Source organism: Pyrus communis, chromosome 9 (assembly GCF_963583255.1).
Source record: "Pyrus communis chromosome 9, drPyrComm1.1, whole genome shotgun sequence".
In the NCBI taxonomy this organism is placed as follows: Eukaryota; Viridiplantae; Streptophyta; class Magnoliopsida; order Rosales; family Rosaceae; genus Pyrus; species Pyrus communis.
The window spans coordinates 5,601,958-5,614,317 of record NC_084811.1 but is presented as its reverse complement, the minus strand read 5'-3'; the positions used below and the strand labels follow the sequence as shown (position 1 = coordinate 5,614,317).

At 37.3% G+C, this 12,360-nt stretch overlaps 1 protein-coding gene across 1 annotated transcript; it reads left to right on the top strand.

Annotated features, from left to right (window-relative positions):
* Window positions 1–4,212: 4,212 nt before the first annotated feature.
* LOC137744249 (protein NODULATION SIGNALING PATHWAY 2-like) lies at window positions 4,213–5,739 on the top strand. The gene has a single exon (XM_068484111.1). It carries the CDS (start codon window positions 4,213–4,215, stop codon window positions 5,737–5,739), a length of 1,527 nt encoding a protein of 508 aa, XP_068340212.1.
* The last annotated feature ends 6,621 nt before the right edge of the window (window positions 5,740–12,360 follow it).

Here is a 12,360-nt window from a genome sequence, read left to right as displayed (position 1 = left end):
CAGTCATCAACAAGTACGTACTACGTAGATCAATGACAAGGCAAAGAAAAACGAGTATGCATTACGTGTTCGAATACCGCCAACATTTTGTTGGTAGAGAGTCTAGAGACCTTCATGCGTCGAACATCTTCCAAGTAGAGCATAAGAAATATGATCTCTAAAGATATGTTCTCATAATATCCAATCAATGTTTCTAATGCATGTATGTTATGGAAATAATTTCAGCATACTCATTTCATCTTCCTGCATACTGTTGTTTATTTTTGTCTTCCTAAATTTTTCATTGGTTTATTCGATTCAAATGTTATAAATAAACACATGTGTGCACATTATAAGAAAATGATTTGCAGAAATCACCTCCCTAGCTATGTTATCTGATATAATCTCACCAAGTGGAGCCTAAGAATGTTAATCCAAATCTACAGTTTCCCTATCCATTGGGCTTGTACTATGTTGAATTATAGTTATAACTTCAATGTTTTGGGCAGATTACAAAATCAATGTTATTCAGGGTTGTTTAAGGTGAAAGATAAGAATCTGGGAAGTTGGAGGAGATTCTAATTAAGACTGCAAACAATATAATGATACAAGCAATCTGATTACATAATCACATTTAAGTAATAATTAATCAATTAATTAACATGCGTATTACCCTATCTGCAGAATGTAGTTGTTCTGGATTTGTTTAAACAAATGGATTCAAGTTTTCAGCAGAATATCATTATGCAGAAACGGCGGGTCCTTATATACTAATTACAAAGATTATAGTATTACAATTTACTTGATTCCTGTTAGCATATAAGATACCATTTGGCAATTGTAAATTTGCACGAAGTTGCGCCCAAACTCTTTCTTTCAGCAATGTCTAATTAAACAAACATTATCTAGCTAGTTATGATCAACTTTGACCTCCTCCAAATACTTAAGAAATGTATCTGTAGCAATAGCTACCATTTTCAAATTTTCCTCACCTTTCTAATGAATAGCTAATTGTGTGCCAAAACATTATGTTCTCAACATGACACAAGGGTAAGTGGCTCTTTACCACAGTGGTAGGAAGAGATTAAGCTCTTGCATGACGGCGTGAATTCAAATCTCATCGGTGGCTAACCTAATATCTAATATAATAAAATATATTGTTTGACAACAACCAAAAAATGACATGAGGAACAATTAATGGCATGATTCCACGTAGTCCTAATCATCAAGTACTTCTCTCTTAAGGGGCTTGTAGCTCATTTTGTTTAGAGCATGCTCTCTTCAACCTGAGGTCGCAAGCTCAAATCATTTTCCACCAGTATGCTTATTGTTGAAATATCCCACATCAGGAAGAGAAAGAGAAGAAAAAAAAAGGTTTAAATACCCTAACTCTACCCCAACTATACCAAGGCATTTTGTGATAAAGGTCCACACGTGTTGGACTGTGTAATGATAATTGACAAGTTGGGGACAATATTAATGTTGTTGGAAGTGTCTCTCTGATAATTTGACACATATATAATTAAAATCAAGCATTTCTCTCTTATTCTTTTACAAGAGAGAAAGACTTTTCCATATCACATTCAACATATTATGAATATTGCAGGCCTTAGACCATTTCCAACTCATGGGATAAAGCTTAAAATATAAGCTTTAAAACGCTCCTAAACCAACTCCAATCATGGGCTAAAATAAGTCGAGAAAATATATGTCTGGGCTAGATTCTTTCCAGGATTTAAGCCTGATTTAAATTATTATGGACTCACGAAACTGTCATATTTCAAACTTTTTTTTTTTTTTTTTTTTTTTTTTTTTACTTATAATCTAACAGCTATGATCAAATGAGATCAAATCTAATAGTAAAAAAAAAAAAATTTGACGGCCAAAAATTAAATCTAACGTCTAAGCATTCCTGTTGGTTATAACCGACAAGATTCTCAGTATTTCTGGCCAGCCTCGGGCTGGCTGCTTGCAGCCACCCCTCCAGCCCTCTAGCCCTCTAGCCCTCTCCGATTCCGTGGGGCCCTTTCAGATTCCAGAGCCCTTTGGCCTAGCCCTCAGTTGGAGACAATTTTTGGGCTATTTTCGGCCCTCTGGCCCTTTGGACCCTTCGGTTGGAGATGGCCTGGCTCGTTTTAGCCCTCTGGCCCTCCAAGATATTAATATTTTAATGAACAGTACATGACCATATCTGCCTCCGTCTCCAACCGAGGGCCAAAGGACCAAACATAATTTATTATTTAAATTTAAAAACTACAACAACTTAAATTCAAATCCAACAACATAAATTTAAAAACTACAACGATAACTAGCCCAAAAAACCAAAAACAATTAGAATTTAAATTTAATGAATGGTTTAGGTATTTATAAGAAAAAAAAAATTAGAATTTTTAAGAATTAAAAAAAAAAAAAAAAAGTTGTCCCAAAAAAAAAATTGAATACAACGGCTAGCTGACTAGCCGTTGCATTCAAAATTTTTATTTAAACAATCATGTCGGTTGGTTATAACCGACAGGAATACATTTAATTTTTAATATAAATATATTCCTGTCGGTTATAACTGACAGGAATGCTATATTTTTTGGCCAGCCCTCTAGCCCTCTCCGATTCCGTGATGCCCTCTCATATTCCACAACCCTCTGGCCTAACCCTCGATTGGAGATGGTTTTTGAGCTATTTTCGGCCTCTGGCCCTCTGGACCCTTCGGTTGGAAATGGTCTTACTCCAAAATCACCACCTAAACCAATAGGACCAGAATTATTATAATATTAATATTAGGAAGTTTAATCATGAAGATTACGTGCAAGTTGCTTGATTGTATGTGCTTGTTTTTTCTTTAGGGGAAACATATGGTGACCGACCAATACGTAATTTGCTTTATACTTTTAATAAAACAAATTTTCTTGAGAACTGTTAATACAGTTAGTCTAAGATAATTTTGTAACGTAGTTATATTTATGCATAACATCTTACCTTGACAATGAAATATGACGTTCAATGTCATCTTATGTTATTAACAATACCTGTGTTTTAAAAAATACCGTAAATTTTTATCTGTTAATATTAGTAATACTCAAACAATCAAACCTATAGAAAAAATACATTTTACTTATCAACAATCGTTAAAGTTAATAGTCAAGTTCAATACTAAAGTTTGGTCAAAAAAAAAAAAAAAAAAAAAAAAAAGGGTTCAATACTAAAGTTAGGAGCAAGAGCTCTCATTCTTCCTCAAAACATTATTTAAGTGTTTTTTTTTCCTTTTAATTTTTTGCGATGAAAGTGAGTTTTAAGGGAAATCAATTCAATAAAGCTCTTATAAATGAGGGAGCATTTTTGCTCATCACTATTTAGTGTGGTGTATGTTTATCATCTTATTTATCATTATTATATGAGTTTGAATTTTGAGATTCGTTTAGTGGATAGACACAAATTTCAAAATTCAAACTCATCTAACAATGATAAATAAGATGGTGAGCAAAAATGCACTATATAAAGGAAAGGGATCCTCTCCGGATCCCTTCCACTAAGTCCACCCATTCAAGCCATTGAAATTTGATCCAATGACTAAAATTATTATAACTTTTAATGGGACCCCTGTTTGTAGCCGTTTGATTAAATTTCAATTGTCTAAATGGGTGGACTTGGTGGAAGAGATCTAGAGATGATCCATTTCCCTCTATGAATGATAAGAGCTAGCTAGGTGTCACTGTATGGAAGGATGACCAGGACTCTGCGTCATCAAATTGGACTAATGCCCTTGGTCACATTGAGGGCTTTTAAACACACAATAAGTCATCAAAGAATTTATTAATTAAGATTATATTTCTTATAATGACGGATAATTACGTTGAAATGACAGGAATCATTATCAATCTTATTTTCTTAATTAAAATACAAGGGATTCGTGCAACATATAAGTCAGCCACCCCAAGAAGCAGCCAAGAGAGCAAGGAGAATTGAGTTGGGAACCTTTTGTTGAATTATGTGTGCTGTGTGTAGAAAGTTGGTGAGAGCGATTGGTATTTGTTTATGAAGATAAGATAGTGATTAATAATTCTTCATAATAATTCTCTATTTTAATAACCATCTGATTTTTCTACTATTTTATGCTTAATTTGTCATTAAGTTGTCACCCACCGATATATAAATGATGGATTAAGACTTCATTAGCAAATCAAACCCAAAGAGAAAAGTCTTCAAACCCTCTAAAAATATTCGTCAAAAAAGAAAAAGATGATGCAATCTGAGATGAACTTTCAGACCTTGTGGCCATATCTGAATGTAACAAATTCACCATTCGATACAAATGAATACACTGAGCAGATGGGGAGCTCTGAATTTTCTTCGAATTTCATGGCATCGGACGAGTTTTCAGAAACTACTTCGTTTCCATTTTCAACCATGTTTTCTGGTGAATTTGAACAACCTGCAGATTGTGATAATCTCCTGCAAGTCACATCGATGGCAGAAGAGGAATTTCCCATGGAGTTGGGAGGATTCGAGACAAATTATTTGATCGGTGAGATAGAAAATATGTATGCCTCGTTTGTGACATCTGAGGCATCCTCCAAGGATGGGTCCTCCGTCCAACAATCACTAATCCTGCCGAGAGACAAGATGGAAATCGACAACAAAGTGAGTATTCTCCATCTGGTCAAGGCGTTCGGTGAGGCCATGGAGATGGGGCAGAGGGAGTTGGAGGTGGTGATCATGAGATGCCTTGCGGAGAAAGTAAACCCACTTGGTCAATCTCTTGAGCGCCTTGCATTCAACTTGTGCCAAGAAGTTGTTGATCATCAGCAGGGAGACCATTTGAAGCAAGAATGTAGCAAGAATTTTGAGGTTGCATTCAACTTGTTCTACCAAATATTCCCTTTTGGGAGATTTGCTCACTATGCAGCAAACACCGCAATCCTTGAAGCTGTCCCCGAGGATGTGGAGATGGTTCATGTAGTTGAATTCGATATGGGGGAAGGGGTTCAATTGTCCCAGCTGATTGAGGCTTTGGCAAAGAGAAACAAAACACTTAAAGTGACAGCAATTAAATGGGATGCGGAAGAGAGTGATGAGGTTGCTCCTCCACAGTGGAGATTTGAGGAGACAAAAAGGCAACTCCAGCATCACGCAAGGTCTTTCGGGCTAAACTTGAAGGTGGAGGAGATCGCGATTGAGGATTTGGTGAGCAAAATCAAAAAGGCGAACAAGAGAGGTGGAATGGGAGAATTTCTAGCCTTCAACTCTATGGTGGGGCTTCCTCGTATGAGGAGGAGAAGAAGCAGAGGACTTCTCATGGAATTCCTAAGGCTAGCTAAGGATTTGTTAGGCAATTCGGCAAGAGGTATCATAACTTTTGGTGACGGAGATGCTTGCGCGAAATGGGAAAATGACTCGAGTTTCAGCTCCTTCTTTGACGCGAATGTTGTGCACTACAAAGCCTTGTTAGAGTCTTTGGAATCGAGCTTCCTGATCCATCTAGGAGAGGTAAGGATGGTGATGGAGTTGATGTTTGTGGCGCCATATGTGTCTTCTCAGGCTTGGTTCGAGAAGTGGAACGAATCGAGAGAAGGCGGAAATCTTCATCCCTGGTTCGGGCTGGAGGGTAGGAGAGTGAGCAGGGAAATGTTAATGGAGGCCAAAGAAATTGTGGGAGCAGACAGCTCGTATGGAGTGAGAGATGGAGGAGAGAACGGGAATGAGATGGCTTTGGAATGGAATTCAATTCCTTTGATTAGAGTTGAAACCTGGACAAACCGAAGCTAGCTAGAAATGGATTTTTTTTTTTTACTCTCTTTTCAAATTTTATTACAGCAATTGTGTAGACTGCTGGAGATTTACCATAATATGCTTTTGTATAGATTCATTACATTTTATGTTGTAAAAAAAAAATCAACTAACTTGGTGGATTATTTCGTATATAAATTTCACTCTATGAAAATCACAAAATTCACTCTATGAACATAGTATCAATTATTATAAAGTAAGTTACATTTTAAGGGATGACGTGAGAAATTCAGGGTCTATATTTTGCTGACATGGCAAACAATTGTGCTAATTGATTAAAAATAAATTTTAAAAAAATATTATGCCAATATATTAAATAAAAAGAGTGGGCCCCGGTCAATTCACTGTTGAACATGTGGCCGAATTGCAGTGGGCCTTTATATTTCCCAACAGCCCAATTAAATAGGCCCTTATTTGCAAGCCCAGAAGCCCATTTAAATGGCCTTTTTTTCTTGGCCCATGTGAAAGCCACGGGGTGGCGTTTAGGGTTTTTAATTGGCAGCAGCAGCTGCCTTTTGTTGTATTAGAAAATAGAGAGCAGCAGAGGAAAAGAAAAAGGGTGCCGCATCCCCACCTTTTGGAGAGAAGAAGAAAGTGCTCCTCTTTGGTTAGCAATTATCCATCAAAGTAGTTGTAATAGCTTTGAGCTATGTATAGAGAGGAAATTATTCATTATAATTCCTTCTCTATTTGTTTTTTGGGTGTGTGAGAGCTATTAGGTGTATTGAGGTTTTGGTTGTGAGATTGCAACACTTTGTAAACTCTCATTTGGTTGATAGTAGCTCCTACTACTCCGAGGATGTACTTCAGTTACACTGACTGTTGAGGAACCTCGTTAAAATCTTGGTGTCTTTTATATTTTGTTCTTGCATTTCATTTGATATATTTCCTGTGGGTTAGTTTGAGTTGGTTTCATTTGGTTTGGTGCTATCCTAGCACAACAATTGGTATCAGAGCACTGGTTGCTCTTGGGTAACGTCTAGTTGCTAAAGATGTCAGACGGGCAAGATGAGAATCCTTTTGGAAGCAACTCTGGATTTGCAAGAACTATGGTCCAAAATGCAAAGTTCGAAGTGGAAAAATTTGATGGCACAAACAACTTCGGGATGTGGCAATGTGAGGTCAAGGATGTGTTGGCTCAACAAGATCTACTTGCAGCTTTGGGAGCTAAGCCGGAAGCTATGTTGAAGTCGGAATGGGAGAAATTAAATATGTGGGCTTGCTCCACAATTTGGTTGTGCCTTGCGAAAACTTAGAAATATTTTGTGATGCGAGAGACATTGGCAAATGTATTGTGGCAAAAATTAAAAGACAAGTACATGACGAAGAGTGCAGAGAATCGGCTACACTTGAAGAAAAAGCTTTACCGCTTCCAATATAAAGAAGGTAAAAAAATGATTAGACACCTTGATGCTTCTAATAAGTTGATTGCCGATTTGATGAATTTAGATGAGGATATTAAGGATGAAGATAAGGCCTTAATATTGTTGAATCCTTTGCCGGACTCTTATGAGCATTTGGTTACCACTATTATGCATGGTAAAGAAACTGTGAAATTTGAAGATGTGTCGAATGCCTTGATGAATTATGAAATGAGGCATAGAGATAAAAATCATGATAGTACCTCTGAGGCTTTGTTTGTTAGAGGTAGATCATCAGAGAGGAGATCTTTCTCTAGTAAGAAAAAATCACTTTCTCGACCTAGAGGAACTTCTAAAGGTAGAAAAAGTTTGGAAAGGGATGAATGTGCTTTTTGTCATAATAAAGGCCAATGGAAGAAAGATTGTCCTAGGTTGAAGGCCAAAGGCAAAGTGAGTTCTGAAGATAATGTTGCTGAGCTTGAAAATGTTTTTTCTGATTTTGCTTTAACCGCTTCCACATCATTTGATTGTGCTACTAAGTGGGTATTAGATACAGGTTGTACTCATCATATGACTCCTCACAAGCATTGGTTTTCAAGCTTGAAAGAGTTTGATGGTGGTGTTGTTTTCATGGGAGATAACAATTCTTGTACAACAAAAGGGATTGGTACAGTTCGTTTGAAGTTTCATGATGGTATGGTTCAAGAGTTGATAGGTGTTCGGTATGTACCAAATTTGAAGAAAAATCTTATTTCTTTGGGCACTTTAGAATCCAAGGGCTTCAGGCTTCATTCAGATGGGCATAGATTGAAAGTTACTTATGGTGCACTTGGTGTGATGAAAGCTCCTCGATGTGGTCATTTGTATCTATTGCAAGGAAGCACCGTGACAGATGAAGCGTCTGTAGTCTCAGAAAATATGGGTACATCTGATTCAGATACTACTAGACTATGACATATGAGATTAGGCCATGCCGGTGAGAGAGCTCTACAAGGGCTTGTGAAACAATGCCTTCTAAAAGGTGCCATAACTTGTAAGCTTGATTTCTGCGAGCATTGTGTCTTGGGGAAGCAAACTAGAGTGAAGTTTGGTACTGCAGTACATCAGACGAAGGGCATTCTTAATTATGTGCATTCGGATATTTAGGGTCCTACAAAGACTCCCTCTTTAAGCAGTAGACATTGGTTCGTGACCTTTGTTGATGATTATTCAAGAAGGTCTTGGGTCTACACTATAAAGCATAAGAGTAAGGTGTTGAGCATTTTCTTGAGTTGAAAGAAAATGGTTAAGAACCATACTGGGAGAAAGATTAAGATTTTGAGATCAGATAATGGTGGTGAATACACATCTGACCCTTTCCTTAAAGTTTGCAAAAAGGAAGGGATTGTGAGGCATTTCAGTGTCCGGGGAACTCCACAACAAAATGGAGTTGCATAAAGATTGAATCGAACCTTGCTTGAGAATGTTAGATGTATGTTGTCTCAGTCGGGTTTGAGCAAGTCATTTTGGGCAGAGGCTGCATGTCACATCATCAACCGGTTACCTTCAGCTGCTATTCAGGGCAAGACACTAATGGAGGTATGGACTGGAAAACCTTCTTCTGTTATGACTATATCCGTATTTTTGGTTCACCTGCTTATTCTCATGTGACTGAAAATAAACTTGATCCTAGAGCCAAAAATGCTATATTTCTTGGTTTTAGTAGTGGTGTCAAAGGTTACAGATTATGGTGCCTAGAGATGATGAAACTTGTAGTCAGTAGAGATGTGACATTTAATAAAGAAAGTATGTTCAAAGACTCTGAGAAAAATGTGAAAGATGTCCAACAGGTGAAGCTTGAGAAAATTGCCTCTAGTACTTTAAATCCTATGTCCACTAATGTCGAAGCCACTACAAGTAAAGAAGTAGGAGACCATGAAGATGTTGAAGAAGTTGAAGTTGAAGACTCTTTTCAAGATGAAGACCAAGTTTCACCTCAAGAGTTTATTGCCAAGAATAGAGGAAAGAGAAATACTACCAAGCCAACTCGGTCTAGTGATTATGTTTCCTTTACTCTTCCTATTATCACTGATGAGATTCCATCCAATTTTGAGGAAGCTATTGAGAGTGAAGAAAAGGAGAAATGGTGCAATGCCATGGGTGATGAGATGAATTCTCTCTTGAAGAACAAGACTTGGGAGTTAGCTAAATTGCCTAAGGGTAAGAAAGCTATCGGTTGCAAATGGGTGTATGCCAAGAAAGAAGGTGTTGATAAGAAAAGCAATGTGAGATTCAAAGCAAGATTATTTGCTAAAGGGTATGCACAGAATGAGGCATTGACTACAATGAAATCTTTTCTCTGGTTGTGAAGCACTTCTCAATTCGTATTATGTTAGCTCTTGTTGCACAATATAATCTTGAGCTTGTGCACCTCGATGTGAAGACGGCTTTCCTACATGGTGATTTGAATGAAGAGATCTATATATGTCAACCGGATGGGTATAAGGTAAAAGGGAAAGAGAATTTGTTTTTCAAGTTGAAGAAATCACTTTATGGCTTGAAGCAATCTCCAAGACAATGGTATTTGAGGTTTGATAAATTTATGAGAGGCCAAAATTATTCTAGAAGTCAATATGATCATTGTGTGTACTTCAAGAAGTTGCAAGATGGGTCTTTCGTTTATTTGTTGATATATGTTGATTGCCTCAAAGAATGTCGAAGAGATTGAGAAATTGAAGAAGCAAAATAAAGAACGAGTTCGAGATGAAGGATCTTGGTGAAGTGAAGAAAATCCCTGGCTTGGAGATCATTAGAGATAGAGAGAAAGGTTTGGTATGATTGAATCAAAGACAATACCTTGAGAAATTGATTTGGAAGTTTAGAGTTCATGATTCAACCAAACCGGTTGGTACCCCTTTGGCTCCTCATTTTAAATTGAGTTATCTACAATGTCCTAAAATTGATAAGGAGAAACTGCAAATGAAAAATATACCATATGCAAATTTGGTTGGTAGTTTGATGTACGCAATGGTATGCTCTAGATCAGATATTGCTCATGCAGTTGGTATGGTGAGTCGATATATGCATAATCTTGGTAAAGAGCATTGGCATGCAGCTAAGTGGATATTGAGGTATCTCCTTAGTACTTGAGATGTTGGTTTATGCTTTGAGAGGGATGGCTCTGGTATTGGTCACTTTGCAATTGGTTATGTTGATTCAGATTATGCAGGTGATTACTATGGCTAACGGGCCAGTTTGTTGGAGGTCCATTTTGCAGTCGTCTGTTGCCTTGTCTACTACAGAAGTTGAATATATGGTTGTTACCGAAGCTATAAAGGAGGCCATTTGGATACATGGACTGATTAGAGATTTAGGGGTTGATCAGAAATAGGTGGAGGTGCATTGTGATAGTCAGAGTGCCATTTATTTGGCTAAGTACCAGGTTCATCATGAGAGGACCAAGCACATAGATGTGCGTTATCACTTTGTTCGTGAAGTTGTTGGTGAAGGGGATATCATTCTCTAGAAGATTCTAACTAAAGACAACCCTGTAGATATGTTGACTAAGGTTCTGCTTATATAAAGAAGGAGTTGAGCAATAGGAGTTTTGGAGCATTTGGCTCGGCATGAGTTGTTTCTCTTGCTAGTATTTGGGAGTGGTTTTATTTTGATTCTTGTTTATGTTGGTTGGCTCGTCATAGAGCTTTCAGAATTTGACCAAGGTGGAGATTGTTGAATATGTGGCCAAATTTCAGTGGGCCTTTATGTTTCCCAGCAGCCCAATTGAATGGGCCTTTATTTGCAAGCCCAGCAGCCCATTTAAATGGCCTTTTTTCTTGGCCCATGTGAAAGCCACATGGTGGCGTTTAGGGTTTTTAATTGGCAGCAGCAGCTGCCTGTTGTTGTGGTAGAAAATAGAGAGCAGCAGAGGAAAAGAAAAAGGGTGCCGCAGCCCCACCTTTTGGAGAGAAGAAGAAAGTGCTCCTCTTTGGTTAGCAATCATCCATCAAAGTAGTTGTAATAGCTTTGAGCTATGTATAGAGAGGAAATTATTCATTATATTTCCTTCTCTATTTGTTTCTTTGGTGTGTGTGAGCTATTGGGTGTATTGGAGTTTTGGGTTGTGAGATTGCCAACACTTTGTAAACTCTCATTTGGTTGATAGTGGATTATTGTGTGAGCTCCTACTGCTCCGAGGACGTACTTCAGTTACACTGACTGTTGAGAAATCTTGTTAAAATCTTGGTGTCTTTACCGAATTGAACCTAGATCGAGATCACCTTTGGTGACGGCTTTGCCTATTGGCAACGACTTCTGGGACATCACCATTAACATTTAGGCGATTAACATCCTCACAACCTTAATCTTGGAAAGCTTGTTCGACCGCTTCCCTGGTGGTCTGGTGATGCAAAGAACGACGAGGTCTGCCTTGAGATAATGAGGTTATAACCGAGGTGCGTCAATTGTTGGTTGAAAAATATTTCCATACCCACTCTTAGGCTTTGGTTAAGTCTTGTGCTTTTGAGAATTTATGGAATGGAGCTCTCTTCGGGGTAGGCCCTACTATAAGAAAAAAAATTTCCATTGTCAAAAAGGTATTTAGACAACTTTTTAAATTAATTATTAAACCCGCATTAGCACATAAATAAGTTTTTTTACATAATTGTGACGGAAAGATCATATTGCTTTGTGACACTTATTTTCAAGGACTACATTGATTGATTTTCAATTTCAAGGACCGCATTGATGGTGTGAGTCAATTTCAAGGACCATTTATGATACAAATCTATAAATCTTGTGGGACCCATTTATGTGTCATATCAGCACTTAACGGAATTTTTAACAAAATTGTGACTAAATGATCACATTGATTTGTGACACCTATTTTCAAGGACTACATTGATTGATTTTTAATTTCAGAGACCATCTTGATGATAAGGATCAATTTCAATGATCATTTGTGATAAAAACTCTTTATTTTTTTATCTAACTATTTGAGGACAAGTGTGAAGATGAATATAATAATCTAGTTTCTATTCCCATATAATGTGACAAGATAATTACAATAACTAACATGTGAATTTGATGCTTAATTATTTGGCTTATATATTTTTGTTTCGGCGGTCAACTGATAGGATTATAGAGGTCGGCTATAAACTACTTGTCTTAATTTGGTCATGAACCATGAACATGCTTCATGCACTGCTTTGGACTGCTAGACTTAATGCCCAATTAGGAATGTATTGCAGCATCATAATCT

Bases quoted from the DNA above. Each gene is read 5' to 3' on its own strand.
- LOC137744249 (XM_068484111.1), top strand. From the start codon at position 4,213: ATGATGCAATCTGAGATGAACTTTCAGACCTTGTGGCCATATCTGAAT.